At 38.6% G+C, this 19,327-nt stretch overlaps 2 protein-coding genes across 5 annotated transcripts in view; both read left to right on the top strand.

Moving 5' to 3' along the window:
* The window catches only part of LOC144974712 (hepatocyte growth factor receptor-like), a 54,000-nt gene extending 51,293 nt beyond the window's left edge, over positions 1-2,707 (top strand). Inside the window, exon 22 of the mRNA XM_078917877.1 lies at positions 97-2,707. Within this exon, the coding sequence (XP_078774003.1) occupies positions 97-1,153 (1,057 nt within the window). The 3' untranslated portion in view covers positions 1,154-2,707. The remainder of the gene's footprint in view (positions 1-96) is intronic.
* Positions 2,708-17,466: 14,759 nt separating this feature from the next.
* The window catches only part of LOC144974713 (uncharacterized), an 8,006-nt gene continuing 6,145 nt past the window's right edge, over positions 17,467-19,327 (top strand). For 3 of the 4 annotated variants that reach the window (XM_078917881.1, XM_078917879.1, XM_078917882.1), the window contains exon 1: positions 17,547-17,749. The gene's annotated coding sequence lies outside the window, so the exon portion shown is untranslated. Of the gene's footprint in view, positions 17,750-19,327 lie in introns of all 4 variants that reach the window. The other variant, XM_078917878.1, reaches the window with a different exon arrangement.

The raw sequence follows: 19,327 nt of genomic DNA on the forward strand, positions 1-19,327 counted from the left end.
TCCTTTTCCCCCATTGGCCATATAGAAACAAATGTTCTCTCTATTAGCCTTTAATAAAATAAAATTCATCATGATCCATTTTAAACGTGTCCCCAGATACCGCCTGATGATGACCTGCTGGGCCAAAGATCCAGCCCGACGGCCCAGCTTCAAAGCTCTTCAAAAAGAACTTCTTCTCATGATTGGAATGGAGGTGGTCAGCTGTCCGAATACTCCCGAGGCAGCCAGAAACATGAGAATATTCCCTCCAAATAGTCATCCATCTCCCACCATCAATGGCCCACACAGCAGCCGAATTGAAGAGCCAGACTATCTGATTCCACTCATTAAAATAAGCCAGGTTGGCCAAAGCAATTCTCATAACTCATTAGAGAAAGGAAGTGATGAAGAAAAGAATATTCTGGAACGCAGCAAAATTTCAGGCTCGGTTATGTCACTGCCGAGATCAAATTTGGTTAAAAATGTGAAGATCACAATTCCATCTTGTTATGAATTCAGGGATGTGAAAAAGGAAGCAGTGGCGGAGTACATTCAAATCGTCGACAACTACGAGCCCCCTCCTAGATTCGCCAATCCGTTTCTCCGATCAAAAAAGAAGCGGAACAAATCTAGTAAAAAGTCAAAAGAAAAGAATTCACAAGAAATCGAAAAATCCCAAGTAACGGAAACCAATAACGGGGATTATAAAGTACCAAACTCAGAGCGATACTCTGTTCCTCCTGGTTCAACTCTACCAACTCCGAAACGATCATTTACTTCCGGTTCAAGAAGATGTAGTGAAGGTCAATTAATTGATATGGTTGGTAGTAAAGACCACGTTAGTCACACATTAGGAGAGACTAGTCCATATTATGTATTAGAACACAACCAAGGAGCGAGCGGAGCGTCCATTCTGGCTAGCTCGTGTCACTCTTCTGTTGCTTTCGATAAGACAGGATCTATGGGAAGTATTTTGGATCGTTACAGCGGGGCTTCTTCTATGGCAAGTTTGGCTTCTTCCAATGCATCATTCCCCTCGTCTAATCGACCACACAGTGGCAACACCAGCTCGGGATTCATTCACATGAGATCATCTCTTAACAGCCGACACGGAGATAAAGCCAATTCATTCGGACAAACGTCTGTCAAGGAGGAAGACGTTATTGAAATGTGAAACTTGCTGACATTTTGTGACTTGAAAAAATGAAAATATCACTTCTAAATTTGACTTACACTTATAGCCCCAAAACTATTCTTTTAAACCTCAAAAATGAGAAACATCCAACTTTTTATCGTCATTTTGCAAGTTTACTTTTTCAGAAAGATATCTGTATGTCCATAATATGTCCAAAACAGTATCAGTATCATTTTAGAGTGACTTGGATGCTTTAAAAAAATGAATTTACGGCTAAAAATATGAGACGAGGGTTAACATTTGTTTTATTGAGGAAAATAAATGTTATGATTTTGGTCATTTTTAAACCTTAAAATTCATTTACTGGGTCACTGTGACATAGTACCGTATTAAGATGACGGGTTGCAAATGTGACGGGTGGGATTGAGTTTGGATTGAAGGATCTCAATGTATCAATGTTTCAATGAATTGCTAGTTGACATATTGTATTTCAAAGCTTTTAAACAAACAATAAGAGCTATTGATAATAGGAATGGAATGGAGAGCTCACTCATGACAAAAGATATCTGAAAATGTGTTTTTATTATACAATGCGACGCAAAGCTAATGGAAAACACCAGAAAAATCGCCAAAAATAATGAGCCTCTTTCAACGGCGGAATTCAAATATGGGATCGTCTGATGGCAGGGAAAGCCAACGTTAAATTTTGTTCCCTTCATGTAAATAGGTCATAGGAGTTGCTTACTTACGATAACATTGTATCCCCCAAAACCGCACCATGATTACATTTGAAAGTATTTTCGAGTATTATGAAATAATTCTAATTGCTTTGTACAGGGTAAACCCTTCTTCTGTGAATTGTAGATTGTGGAAGGAGAAACCTAAATATTCTATATTTTCCCAGGCTCGACACACTCCAAACTACTCCGTGATGAGTGAGAGACCTGGCTCCAGCAAAATCCCACCAATCCTTGGGAACGCGTTCGGTCATCTCGTCAAACTGACAACTTGAATCATTTTGATCAACGTCAACAATCTTCCATCGCCAACTTCTTACTCTTACTTTTGCCACTGCCGAGTTAAACCAGAAATAGTATAGATTCTCTGGTCAAACGAATGGCAGCGTCCAAAATACGCACAGATAAATGAGAGATTCATTCGGCAAACTCTCATCAATCTTTGGGAAGCGACGGTTCACCTCGTAAAACTGACATCTTTATTCATATCATCATCACAAATCTCCAATTGTTAACTCCTTGCTTTTACCACTATAATGACATCATCCCCCCCCCCCCCCCCCCACACACACACACAGATAGATGATTGATTCACCAATCTTCGGGGAAACCGTTTTCACTTCCTAAAACTGACATCTTTATTCACATGAATGTCACTCATCAATCTCACAGCTTCTTGATATAGTTGTTTTTTCCAATGGGAAAATAATAGTTTCGAAAATCATACACAGATGACGAATAGATTGATTCGGGAGAACCCGCCAATCTTTGGGAAACCATCTTATCATACCCATTAATTTCGTTTTCGGGAAAACCCGATTTTACTTTACCGCATAATAAAAAAAAATATGAGGCATACCCAGTATCCTTTGTATTGATGCTATGCGTTTGTGTAAATACTCAACCATCCACCAGCTGGATTTAATGTATCAACACACACAATTAATTATGAGTAACCTTGTACATTAATAGTGTGATTGATACAATTTAGTGAAAAGTAATCCAAAAAAAAAAAGTAAAATTCATTCTCAAAAATATTTCATTGAATCTTCTTTTTATTTTCAAAAATCTAATTTAGTGAAACGTTTGATAATCTGGCGTCACAAATTATTATTGTAAACTTGATATCATTACGCGTTACTATTTTGGGAATGGGATGGAATAATACATATTTTTCAGGTCAAAGCTTTGCATTTGAAAACAAAATATTAGCTAAGCCGATTTTGGTTAGAAATGACAGTAATTTTCAACTCCTGTGTTGGAAATTTCGAGGTCGGCTATGTGGTCTAGTGGTATGGCACTTGCCTTCGGATCGGAAGTCCTGGATTCGAATCCTATTCTGAGCGACGCTTGGTTGAGTCCATGGAAAAGGCTATTCACTCACATTCTCTCACCGTACTCGGCGTAAAATGAGTACCTGGCCGTTAACAGCGTTGTCTCTGAAAAAAAAATATTTTCGCCTAATATGCGTCATATCTCGCCCATACGTTAGGTGTGACTTAGGACCCACTGTAAAGCGCTTCGAGCACGTTTAGTTGATATTTCGCTGTGTAAAAAAAAAGCTCAAAAAAGGTTTTAAAAGCTCAAACCATTCCCAATGAGCGCTCCCAAAGTCGCGCAGTTGAATGGGAATTTGTTTGAACTTTTAATCTCAGGACTTCAATAAGGTGATCTATCTTCATCTGCAGGAAGAACTGGAAGTTAGTTCATAAAAGCCTCATCGCCGCAAAGATTTTATTTTCTATTATCTTCGGGCATTTTTCTACTCATATCACTTCATTTCTTGTTGTTATCAACATAAGTGCCTGCCGGCCATTGAATTCATTCATAACATAGACTGTCTAGGTATTGGGAGATTCTTCTTCTTCTTCTAGGTTCCATGCCTGGTCCAGGCTTCGGATACTGCATGAATTATCTCTCTCCATTCCTCCCTGTCTTGCTTTTTCAAACAGCTCTTGGATTGTTAGGTTGGTGAAGCCCTTCAGTTGGTCTATGAGTGTTTTTCTTTGTCTCCCCCGGGCGCGTTTACCAGGTATTTTTGGGAGATTATCGGCGTGAAATTCTGCAATCGTTTTGTTACTGCCGATTACGAGAGATAATTCCCACCTAAACATAAGACCATTTTCTATTCACGTCTAAGTAAACGTGATAATCATTGCAGGTCTGATAACGGAAATCAACTTTGGGCCTGTTTTAAATTTGTTGGAAAGAAGAATATTTAGTGTTGATTTGAGAGGATCCCCGTTATATCAATGAAACCAGAACACATTTGGGTTTCCAGGCTCGTATAAGAGTATCTATTGAATCCCATCAGGGCAACATTCTCATGAAAAACGGACAATTTCCCTTCAGTTAATTCTACGCGGTGTTATTTGTAACAGAAGATATAATCTAAAGCAGATACCAATTGATATACGAGTTGATTGGATCAGGCGAGTATCTGATACGTGACCTTTTTTATTTTAGTATAGCGCAATATCGACTAAACATACCCAAAACGCTTTACAAAGGTCCCTGACCAACAGCAACACGTAAAATGTAGAACGAGACATGACGCCCATTAAGCGATATTACAAATTTTTTTTTACGACAGGGACAAAGCTCTTAACTGCCAGGTACTAATTCTACTGTGAGAGAATGTGAGTAAGGACTCAACAATTCGCCGAGCGATGCTCGAACCCAGGACCTTAAGATCCGAAAGCGGGTGTCATGCCACTAGAGCACATAGCCACACAGCTATGCCTGTCCAATCGCATTCTGGAAAAACTTTATGCAAAATGTTGACCAAAAAACTTGTCCTTCAAATATCGATCCATTTAAATTATTATCCTCAATTTGTAGAGGAAAAAAATAACTCTAAAATCTGGGAAGAAGATTAGAGGTTTGAGAGTTTTTGACAAGATGACAAGAGGGCCATTTTAGCCGATTGGTTGAATTTGAAGGATCAGTTTGCTGGCCAAAATTTTCGGAGTGCGGCAAAATTACTGTAGTATCAGACATGAATCTGTAAATGTTAACGAGTATATATATATATATATATATATAATTATAAAAATAAAAAGAACATGATATAATAGTGCTCAACTTTTTGATAAAAGGAGCAATTCATAAAATATTTCAAGTATATTTATAATCAACTTCTGCAATATTATTATTGTTTAGTGCTTTGGCTCTCATCATGAATTGATCACTTCTTGTTGAGAACGAATGCTCCACACAATATTATAGAAGTTGATCATATTATACTCGATATATATATATATATATATATATATATATATATATATATATTATATATATATATAATATATATATATATATATATATATATATATATATATATATATATATATATTATATATATATATATATATATATATATATATATATATATATATATATATATATATATATATATATATATATATATATATTTTCTTCTTGTTACTCTCGCCCTCACGCTCGTAAACCGGGACAAATGCCAGCTTAGGGGACTCAGCTCAAATGATCAAAACTTGCCCTTTTTTCTTCCCGGTGATTGAGATTTAACCCCTTAAGGTTCGGTCAGACTATATTCCAATCAAAATCATTCCCACTTGATTTCATCACTTAGGGGCAGTGTGACTCAGTGGTACGGTCTTTGCATCGTACCCAAAAGGTCCCGAGTTCGACTACCTGCCTCGTTGTGTGGCCTTGAGCAAGTCACCTCGCCCTAGCTCACTTTGCGGCGCTACACTGTAGCTGACGCCTGGGTTATTCCAGTGTTCCCTTTGAATATACCCTAAAGACAAATTTCCCCTTGGGGATGAATAAAGGGACTTATTCCTTATTATTTTATTTATTTATTAATATATTTATTTATCTATTAATCAATTCATTATTATTATTATTATTATTATTATTATTATTATTATTATTATTATTATATTTATTATTATTATTATTATTATTATTATTATTATTATTATTATTATTATTATTATTATTATCATTATTATTATTACGGTCGACCTAATAGGTATATAAGTGTGATGTCAAAATATTGGTTTTAATCTTACTGGAAGTGTAAATCGAGTGTTCAGAGGACTAAATATGTACACTGTGCAACTGATATTCTGGTTTCAGAGTGATGGCATCTTTATTTCTACATTAAATAAATGCTGGTCTTCTAAAAGATCTTCCATCCTCGCTCTTTTACGTCAAATAATCTTAATAATCCTCTTGTTCACCCAGCTACCAAAATAGTTATGCCACCTTATAATTCAATACATGAATAACCTATTCATTATTAGTCCTCCAAAGGACTAGGCACATACACACTTCCGAGGAGTTTAGAACCGGAAGAGTAGAAGGTGTGGAATCACAATATTTCTCTGCTCGATTGTCTTGGTCAAAATGCCAGTAACAGCAATGCATTGACATCTGAAAGACATCATCTCTCGGTAAGCATTGGGAGTAGATAATACAAGCCGGGCTGTGAAGGTTGCATTGTGGCCTAGAGATATGATTCTTGACCTATGACCTTTTGAAATCGAGTCCCTCTGGCAACGTATGCCCCTTTTCCAGCGTCGATTTCACCCGAACATAATACTGTTTTCCTGCAATGAGTCACATTTAGTCTGTCTTGCTTCACATGAAATAAAGTACATTGTCTTTTCTAGTTCGTATTAAAATCTATTATACACTTTTTTTTTTTGTTGGATTTTAATATTTTTGATTTTGAGAAGCTTTTAAAACTATTTATTCCGCTTTTATGATTTTGAAATAAATTATGTTTTCCCGCTAATTTGTCATTGCTTGATTATTCATTAAATTTTTTTAGAAAGTTGAAAAAGGAGAGAGAAAAGAAATATATAGATAGATAGATAGATAGATAAATAGATAGATAGATAGATAGATAGATAGATAGATAGATAGATAGATAGATAGATAGATAGATAGATAAAAATAGTAGAAGAAAAGAGATAAAGACGGGGAGAGAGCAAGATAGTGAGAGAAAGAGAGAGAGAGAGAGAGAGAGAAAGAGAGAGAGAGAGAGAGAGAGAAGGGGGGGGGGGGGGGGGGGGGGATTATGTCTGTGTATGAGAAATGAAGAGAGCGGGGCATAAATATGGGAGAGCGAGAGAGAGAGAGAGAGAGGGAGAGAGAGAGAGAGGGGGGGGGGGGGAGAAAAAGAGAGGAGAGAATGGATAAATAGACGAAGAGAAAGAAATGTAAATATATATATATATATATATATATATATATATATATATATATATATAAAGAGAGAATTGGGGAGGATTAGAAATATGGCAAATAAAATGATTCTATTTTCCAAGGTGCCATTCGTGCTTGTTGTCCCAATTCAGAAGTCAATCATTCCTAATTGTTTATATCTCGTGTTTCGATCCAATGAATACATTCGCTGTTTGACTCCTGGAATAAAACACTCATCTGTTCATAATAAAAATTACAGCCAATTTGTAATACAACACAAGGTTGAAAACGACTAAGGATATAACCCCAGCCATTGTCAAAAACGGCCGTTTTACGACCGTCCTATAATGCCGTTCAATGATAAACTCGTAACGGGAGGAATGTAACAACGCCCTCGTCCTTGAACTCCAAATGATTCGGACTGTCTGAGTTGTCAATATTCAGCAATCAATGACAAAGATTGCAAAACTGAACGAACAAAACAGATGTTACACATTGGTACTTGTTTGAACAAAATACTAATTCTACCCGCCAGATGAATTGAACCAACACTCACGACTATGTGTAACGCGAAATGTTTATAGTCTGGTTGAGAGAATTCAGTGAGAATTAATCATACAAGTTCTCTAAAATCAATCGAGTCCGTTCATTCCATTGTTTATAAACCACCTGCAATGTCTGTCCTCATGGCCATTGTTTATAAACCACCTGCAATGTCTGTCCTCATGGCCATTGTTTATAAACCACCTGTAATGTCTGTCCTCGTGGCAATTGTTTATAAACCACCTGCAATGTCTGTCCTCATGGCCATTGTTTATAAACCACCTGCAATGTCTGTTCTCATTGCCATTGTTTATAAACCACCTGCAATGTCTGTTCTCATGGCCATTTTTTATAAACCACCTGCAATGTATGTCCTCGTGGCCATTGTTTATAAACCACCTGTAATGTCTGTCCTCGTGGCCATTGTTTATAAACCACCTGCAATGTCTGTTCTCATGGCCATTGTTTATAAACCACCTGCAATGTATGTCCTCGTGGCCATTGTTTATAAACCACCTGCAATGTCTGTCTTCATGGCCATTGTTTATAAACCACCTGTAATGTCTGTCCTCGTGGCCATTGTTTATAAACCACCTGTAATGTCTGTCCTCGTGGCCATTGTTTATAAACCACTTGCAATGTCTGTCCTCGTGGCCATTGTTTATAAACCACCTGCAATGTCTGTCCTCATGGCCATTGTTTATAAACCACATGCAATGTCTGTCCTCGTGGCCATTGTTTATAAACCAACTGTAATGTCTGTTCTCGTGGCCATTGTTTATAAACCACCTGTAATGTCTGTCCTCGTGGCCATTGTTTATAAACCACCTGCAATGTCTGTCCTCGTGGCCATTGTTTATAAACCACATGCAATGTCTGTCCTCGTGGCCATTGTTTATAAACCACTTGCAATGTCTGTCCTCATGGCCATTGTTTATAAAATACCTGCAATGTCTGTCCTCGTAGCCACGAGGGTGGGTCCCTAATCGTAGCCATCGTAAACTTATAGCCTGACACTAAAACCCACTAAGACCAATATTTTGACGTCATTTTTAGGTTTGTGGACCGCCAAGTGAGTTGCTTTTAGTAGTGGTCAAGGAAACAAGTGATCCCATTTGTTGAACTGTTGAATACAACTTACGATTTGTTTTCTTTTGTGGCCAAAGACTTGTCTTTTGACGTCAATTGTTGGTGAGTATCAGGCCAGGCGTTTACAAAGGCCACGCCCTAATCCCATATTTTGGTTGGTCAAATATCTACTGTTTAATTTCACAGCATTTGCCATTTTTACATTCTATATTTTGAATGGCCCACTGGTTCAATCTGGTATCATGTTGGAATAAACACGTTAAAGAAAATATCACGTATTTCAGGAAAGATCAGATGGTTCAGTGGTATGGCTTTTGCTTCGTATTCGAAAGGATCATTGACGAACACATTCCCGTAATAAGTGGTGCGTGTCTCGACATTAGCAGGAGGCCATCGATTCTGATCTAACTGGACATGTAGACAGCACTAACGACTTTTATGTATCCCACTATCCACTAAATTAACGTTCTCAAAGGAAACCCAAAATCCAAGAACAACACTTTAAATGTTGGACGAAACATGACCCCTGTAATACACTTTAAGCACTTTTAGTGGATATTGATGCGCCATATGAATGCTCACGTTTTTTTAAAAATTCAGTTGTCTCACAGTTAAAAGTTTAAAAAGCATATCAGTTTTTTGAAAATTAAAAATTATGTCCTTCCGCCACGACATCATAAGATACCGTCGCCGAGGCATAATTCATCAAACAAGATGTCTGGTGTCAACAGGAATCACACATGTTGTCCAAGTGAGCGAAACGGGGGATAATAATCTTGCCCAAGGAAAAAAAACGCAAGTACCTGAAGCGGAGCTCGAACCCGGGACCTATTAGTTATAATAGTCCATAAAAATAGACTACGGACGTTATGCGACAAGGATGTACGCAATTTGTGTCGCATGTAAGAGACCGTTTATATCAATGATCGTCATGGCTTATAAATAAGGTTTTATTTGATATAGCAGGTTTCACAGTTCGTGTTAATAATTTATTCTACCCGCTGTTCCGGATGATCGAATTCATACAATATAAAGGGAGGTAATCGAAGACAGGATCAGATCTTAGGCCAAATTTTCCCAGCACCGATTGCTTGCTGGAATCTCTTTGCTTTGTCCTCGTCGAGGGTTCGTGTTTGTCCTGCTTGATTGGATGAATAGCCCAGCAAATGGTGCTAGAGTAACCTGCCCTTATCCAAACACTGGCTAGATAGAAATAGACTACAATACATTCTGCACGACTCGGGAAAAACACGTATTTAAATTTTCGCCCAGAAAACTCCTTCTAAAAAAAATTGAGCTTTAATTTTATACAGCGCAATATCCACTAAACGTGCTCAAAGCGCTTTATAAATATCGATCGATTAAATAAAACATTTATATTGGCAAACATTCTCAACATTGCCACTTCACAAAGTCCCAGGTTCATTATATTGATCGGAATTTCTTTTCTTTTCATTTTGCATTTTGGCCAGCAAACTTTGACTTGAAAAAATCGATGGATTAAATTATCTTTGACTCGTCAAAGAGTCGCAAGGCTTAGACAGATTAAGTTTCAATTTTAGGACTTCAAAAAAAAAGTTTGACAAGTTAAAAAGTCATTTGAATTGATCGATATTTGAATTGAACGTTTTCTGGCGAAAATAAACAAAAAGTATTTATATTTTAATTTTGTCAGAGCGATTTTTTATTTGTTTGTTAGTTTTTTGTTGTTGTTTTTTTTTAATTTTGTTTGTATTTTATTTTTGTAGGGTTTTTTTAGGTTTTGATTTTTTTCCTACACATTTTGATCTATTAAAATGAAACTCGTTCAATTTATCAAAACATTTCAAGCCTTGGACTTCTAAATTTAGGAATTTTTAGCCAAATTTGATGAGTCGAGAGACATTTAATAGATCGGTGTTTGAAATGAAAATTTAAATGGCCAAAGCGGAGAAAAGTCAAGATACGGAATTATTGTTGGATTACTACACACTGGCATATGGAAGGTCATTTATTGTGAATAGGGTAGAGGTCGGTGAGTGGGGGTTGGGTGGGGGGGGGGGGTAGGAGTGCTTGGGAAATGCAAATAGAGGTAATATTCTACCCCTCTCCCTAAATAGTAACGCGCAGGTTTACAATAATAATTTGTGACGTCAGATTATCAAACGTCAAATTTCACTAAAATTAGATTTTTGAAAATGTCTTTTACTCAGAGATGACGAAATCGGAATCGATTGAAGGAAAAATAAAGAATTTCTTACACTCTTGCGTTTTGGAATTCGAACTTTGTTCCCAACGCACACTCGCAAGTTCATGCAGCGGTTCGGAACTCCAAAAAGCAAGAGTGTAAGAATCGTATACTATTTCTATTCTCTTAGTTTATCTGTATCATCCATGTAGATATAAGGACAACACTAACACGATAATGCTTGTTTGGAAACAGTAATTAGTGTTTCATTACGCAATGTATTATGGTCTCGATGGTGGATACGCTAAGGAAACGTCAGTGTCGACAGGCACTTATTTATTGGTCTGATGACAGAATGTCGTTAACCAGTAGATAGTTGACCAATCATAACATGGAATTTATGACACACCTTCACGTGTGCTTGAACAAACAAAGTTGGTTGTTTATAAACAATAACCTGAATTAAATCGTTATTGTTGTTATACCGCTAAAGGAGTGACTAGTTATCACACGATTTTCTCAATCAGATTATAAACGTTTAAATTTACACATAGTTTTCTGTGCTGGTTCTATGGATCAAACGGTAGAACAGTGGGTATTTTACTTAGACAAATACCATCGATAGTAAAGCCTGTGTAGTTCATTATGTTTACCCATCACTGTCATTGTTTACATTATGACGAATGTCCGAGAGGCGTGGTGATCTAAGTGTCTATTATGGGCTTGATTGAACATTGTGAATAGGAAATATTTCGCGTTGGCTTGAGAGTAGGTACTTCCGTTACAACAATGAGCCCATAACAATGTGGGAAATTAGACCTGGAAATAAACACACGTTGGTCAATGCACGTAATCGGTGGTTGGATGGGTGGCAGGGCGTAGCCCGTCGTTAACTCAAAGCCTAACACTACAACCCAATATGACGAATTGTTTGACGTCATTTTCTAGGTTTTTGCACCGTTTAGTGAGCTGTCGTTGGTCATTTCTTAGGGAAACAACTGGTTCTAACTCAACGTTTGTTTTCTTTTGTGACCAAAGACTTTTCTTTTGACGTTTTTTTTTTTTTGGTCAGTGTCAGGCTATAAGTTAACGATGGCTACGGGCAGTGAGTGCGAAAACTCTTTATTTTGTTCATTTGCTTGCGTAGTTTGTCTCTGGGTCAGGTATATCACATATACGTTCTACGAATTCAACTCAGGCGTAAATGAGTGCCAGACAATATCAAATGACTGGCATTGTAGGAATATTGTAAATAAAATCACCTAACTTTGGTATTACACTGTTACGCTGCTGAATGGGTGGGTGAGTGTGGGAGAAGTCAGGAAAAATTTCTCGACTATAGATAGAATGAAGTTGACGTCACTCTGGTCTTGTTGCTGTTTTTTGCCATCCACGTTTATGAGTAATACTCACTAAACGGTTTTATCGAAACTATAAAAGTTCATAATTACACATAGTTTTGTGTGTTGGTCCATTATTCTTCCGGATGGCAATGTTGTTAGCTTCTTAGCCAAACGCATACTATCTATATCCTGGATCAATACCAGTCTCTTTCCGTATGAGGCGAGGGTTCTAACCACTGAGCTATCTGAAGGTCGATTGGAAGGTCCAGGGTTCGAGTCCCGCTCTGAGCGGCACATAGTTGAGTGCTTGGAAAAGGCTCTTTACTCAAATTCTCTCGCCGTAGTCAGGTGTAAACTGACTACCTGGCCGTTAATAGCGGCGTCTCTGTCTCTGAAATTTTTAAAATTTAATATCGCCTCAAAAGCGCCATGTCTTCGTCCTACGTGCTAAGTTTTGCTTTTGGCTGGGAACTCCTTGTAAAGCGATTTGAGCACGTTTAGTGATTGTGTGTGTTACGGTTTACAATTGCCCCATTTTTCTTCTTCTTCTTCCTCTTCTTCTTCTTCTTCTTCTTCTTCTTCTTCTTCTTCTTCTTCTTCTTCTTCTTCTTTTTCTTGCGTTACCCCGAAGTAGATCAAAGCTGGTTTCCGGTGCTAACAACGAATTCCGCGGACCTCCGAAATTCATCGACATTGCCATGGAGTTTCGTAATAATAATAATTGTGTATCGTGGACAGTTTCACATTGCCATGGAGATTCGTAATGATATTAATTGTGTATCGTGGACAGTTTCACATTGCCATGGAGTTTCGTAATAATAATTGTGTATCGTTGACAGTTTCACATTGCCATGGAGATTCGTAATGATATTAATTGTGTATCGTGGACAGTTTCAAATTGCCATGGAGATTCGTAATGATATTAATTGTGTATCGTTGACAGTTTCACATTGCCATGGAGATTCGTAATGATATTAATTGTTTATCGTGGACAGTTTCACATTGCCATGGAGATTCGTAATGATATTAATTGTTTATCGTGGACAGTTTCACATTGCCATGGAGATTCGTAATGGTATTAATTGTGTATCGTGGACAGTTATTTTCTCATCCTGTCGTACTTAGGGAAACCCCATATTTTAAAATTTGGCCAGAAAACTCGTCCTTCAAATATCGATCGATTTAAGTGACCTTCATCTTGGCAAAAACTCTCAAACCTGGGACTTCACCGTGAAAGGCGGGGGCCATCTTAACCCATCGATCCACGAAGGAAAATCTTTTTAAAGAGTTGTTTTGGGATCTGCCTTTGACATGCAGTCCCAGGTTTAAGTCTCGTGGTCGTGGACGAGCATAGTTGAGTCCTTGACCGAAGGGCTAGAGCTCAGGTGGTCGCTGGTTCGGATAAATTGAGTCATTGGAAAGGCTTTTTAATCACATTCTCTCACTGTACTCAGGTGTCAATCGAGTACATGGCCGGTAACAGCATTGTCCCTGCCAGATAAAAATGTGTAGCGTCTTTCGAGCGTTAAGAATTGGGACCCCTTGTAAAGCAGTTTGAGCGCATTTAGTGATACTGCGCTATATGAAAAACTCATATTTTGATTATCATTTTTTTTCAGAATTGAAAAAAAAGTGTTTTGTCAGCATAAGGCAATACCTCTGTCAACGAAGTGAATTCACGAATGAGGCAAAACTTTAGTTCTCGTTTATTAACAGAGACAAAATGTGTGGACGTTTCAGGTTTCCCCTTTATCGACAGACGGGATGGATGATCAATGGGACAGACAACACAAAACACAAGAATTATTTTGAGATTCGTGTTTTGTATTTTATTGATCGTCTTGCTTATCCATAAAGGGTTAACTATAAACGCGCACAACGTTACATTTCTGTTAAAGATCTGAAATAGTAGTAGTAGAGTAAGGCTACATCTCCACACTGGAAGTCTCCAGCAAGTCTATAAATTCGTCACTTGAGTTGAGGACAGCCTCGAAACAGCCCGCCAATCTGGTCACAGGGCAGTGTAGGATTATGTGGTTTGCTGTCTTTGGCGTTCCCTGACAGTGGGGACAGTCGGCCGACTCCCTCAGACCCCACCGTGGCCTGTCAGTCGTCGGTTTGAGGCGACCCGTGGCCTGTCAGTCGTCGGTTTGAGGCGATCCGTGGCCTGTTAGTCGTCGGTTTGAGGCGACCCGTGGCCTGTCAGTCGTCGGTTTGAGGCGACCCGTGGCCTGTCAGTCGTCGGTTTGAGGCGACCCGTGGCCTGTCAGTCGTCGGTTTGAGGCGACCCATGGCCTGTCAGTCGTCGGTTTGAGGCGACCCGTGGCCTGTCAGTCGTCGGTTTGAGGCGACCCGTGGCCTGTCAGTCGTCGGTTTGAGGCGACCCGTGGCCTGTCAGTCGTCGGTTTGAGGCGACCCGTGGCCTGTCAGTCGTCGGTTTGAGGCGACCCGTTGCCTGTCAGTCGTCGGTTTGAGGCGACCCATGGCCTGTCAGTCGTCGGTTTGAGGCGACCCATGGCCTGTCAGTCGTCGGTTTGAGGCGACCCGTGGCCTGTCAGTCGTCAGTTTTTCGATCTGAAAAAAAAATGTGGATGAATCAGTGCCAGAGAAAAATACAAGAAAAAAAATCTTCCCATAATCAGCCTTCTTCAAATGGGGATTGAACCTCAGACCTTCTGATTATTTTCTTGTCTTATCCTCTCCTCTTTGTCTGGAGTTGTTTTATACACCCTTTTTCAAATCTTGTGGCTATGTGGTCTAGTGGTATGACACTAGCTTTCGGATCGGAAGCTCCCAGGTTCGAGCCTCACTCGGCGCATAGTTGAGTCCCTGTAAAAGGCTCTTTACTCACATTCTCTCAGGGTACTCAGATGTAAAACGTGTACCTGGCCGTTAACAGCGTTGCCTCTATTCGAAAGAATTGCAATATCACCCAACAGGCGTCATAATGTCACGTTCTACATGTTTAGTGTTGCTGTTGGCCAGGGACCCCTTGTAAAGCGCTCCGAGCACGTTTAGTGGATATTGCGCGATAAAAAACTCAATGTTTAAAAAGTTGTTTTTTTTTTTTTTTGTTTGTTTGTTTTTTAATCTTATACCAGTAACTACTCCCTAATTTCACAATTCGTTTCTTGAGATTAAGTAGAGCTGAATATTGACCTCATCGTTGTTAGGGGGCAACGTGGCTCAGCGGTACAGTCTTTGCTTCGTACCCGAAAGGTACCGAGTCGATCAGCAGCCGCTGCGCTGTGTGGCCTTGAACAAGTCTCCTCGCCCTAGCTCAATTTGCAGCGCTGCACTGCGGCTGACGCCTGGGTTATTCCAGTCTTCCCTTGGAATAAACCCTAGAGACAAATTTCTCCTATGGAATGAATAAAGGGATTTTTATTTATTTACTTTATTTTATTTCCATTCTTTCAAGCTTCAAACAAAGCAACGAGGTCAGGCTATAATTGTTGTCTAATAGGTGTGTTATCTTATATCAACACTCTGACTGATAAGACACACTCTGACTGATACGACACACTCTGACTGATACGACACACTCTGACTGATACGACACACTCAAATATTCTGAAATAAAATAAAACGTTCGAAATATTTGGGCCAGAAAACGCGTCCTTCATATAAAGATCTTTTAAAATGATCCTCGTCTGTCAAAAAGTCTCAGACTGGGGACTTCCAAAAAGTACTGACTTGAAGTCCCGGGTTTGATAGTTTTTGACAAGATGGAGGCCATTTTAATCGATCGATATTTCAAGGACAAGTTTTGCAGCCAAATGTTGTTATTGTGTTTGTTTTGTTGAGAACATGGCGGATGAATTCAGTGCGTAAAAGGGAGAGAGGACGGATGGCCTTTATTGAGGAACAGCATTTATTTATACGACGCTAAAACTCTCGAAACAGAAGATCAGTTGCATAGGGTTTGAATCCAGTCCTCCGGATGACTGGTTTAACACTTCATTGGAGATTGGAACCAGTATTTAGACATCACTCTATTGTCCCCTACTCTATTCGTTAAATTACAAAAGGCAATTCGTCAGTGAATGGCGATATTTGTCTAGCAATGATAACACTAATTGCCGATTATGTATCTGTCTATGATATGACAACAAATAATATTGTGTTCATTGATTTATGTTCGTTCATTCACTCTGCAATCCATCATAGATAGCATGCGGCCGACGTCCACTTATTTGCAGATCTGATAACCCAATTCATTATGGGCTCATTGTTGTAATGGAAATCTCAACAAATGATTCAAAATATTGTCCATTACAACAATGTTAGACTAAACTTGAGCTTTTATATCGCGCAATATCCACTAAACATGCTCAAAGCGCTTTACAAAGGGTCCCTGACCAACAGCAACACATAACATGAAGAACGAGACATGGTGCCTGTTAGGCGATATTACAATTTTCTTTCGGACAGAGACAACACTAGGGCCATGAGTACATCTATATTTATAAACACGTCGAATACGGCTGATCCTGTTCTGTATGTTTGTCGTTCTTCTTTTGCTTGCTAAGTGGTGAACTGTTCAAACTACATTACGTATAGATAGTATGCGCTTGGCAAAGAAGGGCACAACATTGCCATCCAGAAGTTTAACGGACCAACACACAAAACAATGTGTAACCTTAAACGTTTATAGTCTGGTTAATACAGTTTAGTGATAATTACTCATAAACGTGAATGGCAAAAAAACAAAAACAAAGACCCGAGTGACGTCAACTTCATTCTATCTATAGCGGACCCCAACACACAAAACCACGTGTAACCTTGGACATTAATAGATAGTATGCGGTTGGCTAAGAAGCTCATAACATTGCCATCCGGAAGTATAACGGACCATCACACAAATTTGTGTGTATCCATGAACGTTTATAGTAGGGTTAATACAGTTCAGGGAACATTACTCATAAACGCGGATGGCAAAAAAACAATAATAAAGACTCGAGTGACGTCATCTTCGAACTATCTATAGTCTGGTTAATACAGTTTAGTAAACGAGGATGGCGAAATGCAATAACAAAGACCTGATGACGTCAAATTCGTACAATCTAGATTTATGATCTATCGCCTCAAAAAGATGGAGAGAAAAATAAAGTTAGTAAATATGACTCGTATATTACAAGAGATCTACTCATAAAAATGGTTGTCTAAAAACAATAACAAAGAGCTGTGAGACGTCAATTTCGTTCCTTCTATAAAAGAATCGAGTACGGACCAGGTCTCATTCCCTGATAAACATTGTGTCACGTGTCACGCAGGTCGACATTTTGTCCCACTCCTTCTATCCACCACAATAAAAACTCGAGATCGTTCTTGATAATATATTATAATATTCATTGATATCTCACTGACAGTATCATTTCTGTAATTGGTGTGTCGCCCCGCCAATGGGAATACACTTGTCATAGATTGGTATAGTATCAGATAATTACATTCCATATTCAGCAAGGCGTAAAATCGATTCAGGAGTTTTATATCATAATATTGTGATTGTTCAAAGAGTGAGGGTTCAAATTATTTAGAATCGGATAATTTTGTCGTAAGTATAATGTTATGATTAGAAGGTCTTGACGAAGGAGATGTACTGTTCTTTGTGTTATAATTTAAGAAATGAATAAGATTACATAGTGGTGGTTTTGGTGGTGGTTGAAATAAAAGTGTTAGAGGTTTATAGTAGTTGTAGCAGTGGTAGGAGTAGTGGTGGTGGTAGTAGTAGTATAGTAGAAGTAGTAGTAGTAGTAGCAGCAGCAGTAGTAGAAGTAGTAGTAGTAGTAGTAATAGTTGTAGTAGTAGTAGTTGTAGTAATAGTAGTAGTAGAAGTAGTAGTATTAGTAGTAGTAGTAGTAGTAGTAGTAGTAGTAGTAGTAGTAGTAGTAGTAGTAGTAGTAGTAGTAGTAGTAGTAGTAGTAGGAGGAGGAGGAGGAGGAAAGAATGAGAAATATTGACATGTGTACCACATTCCAGGCAGAACAGAAGAAAAAATGATAAGGTCAAATTCCGATCAAAATCCCGAGCTAATCACTTAAGTATCTTCCACACGGGATCAATGTTGCTTGAATTATCTTGTCATTCATTCACGAGCAAACGGGGTCCCGATAGTAGCTGTGTGGTCGTGCGGTATGACACTCTACCTCGGACTTGCAGATCCTAGTTCGACTCAACGTTTTGGTCATTGGAGAAGGTTGTCTCTTCCTTTTCGTCCAGTATACCTGGGTGTTAAATTCGTTTTCGTCCAGTATACATGGGTGTTAAATTCGTTTTCATCCAGTACACATGGGTGTAAAATTCGTTTTCGTCCAGTATACCTGGGTGTTAAATTTGTTTTCTTCCAGTATACCTGGGTGTTAAATTCGTTTTCGTCCAGTATACCTGGGTGTTAAATTCGTTTTCGTCCAGTACACATGGGTGTAAAATTCGTTTTCGTCCAGTATACCTGGGTGTTAAATTCGTTTTCGTCCAGTATACCTGGGTGTTAAATTCGTTTTCGTCCAGTAAACCTTGGTGTTACATTCGTTTTCGTCCAGTACACATGGGTGTTAAATTCGTTTTCGTCCAGGATACCTGGGTGTTACATTCGTTTTCTTCCAGTATACCTGGGTGTTAAATTCGTTTTCGTCCAGTATACCTGGGTGTTAAATTCGTTTTCTACCAGTATACCTGGGTGTTAAATTCGTTTTCTACCAGTATACCTGGGTGTTAAATTCGTTTTCTACCAGTATACCTGGGTGTTAAATTCGTTTTCATCCAGTATACCTGGGTGTTAAATTCGTTTTCGTCCAGTATACCTGGGTGTTAAATTCGTTTTCGTCCAGTACACATGGGTGTAAAATTCTTTTTTGTCCAGTATACCTGGGTGTTAAATTCGTTTTCTACCAGTATACCTGGGTGTTAAATTCGTTTTCGTCCAGTATACCTTGGTGTTACATTCGTTTTCTTCCAGTATACCTGGGTGTTAAATTCGTTTTCGTCCAGTATACCTGGGTGTTAAATTCGTTTTCTACCAGTATACCTGGGTGTTAAATTCGTTTTCTACCAGTATACCTGGGTGTTAAATTCGTTTTCTACCAGTATACCTGGGTGTTAAATTCGTTTTCATCCAGTATACCTGGGTGTTAAA

Source organism: Berghia stephanieae, chromosome 6, assembly GCF_034508935.2.
Source record: "Berghia stephanieae isolate SIO BIC M18660-M18661 chromosome 6, UCSD_Bste_1.3, whole genome shotgun sequence".
NCBI classification, from domain to species: domain Eukaryota; kingdom Metazoa; phylum Mollusca; class Gastropoda; order Nudibranchia; family Aeolidiidae; genus Berghia; species Berghia stephanieae.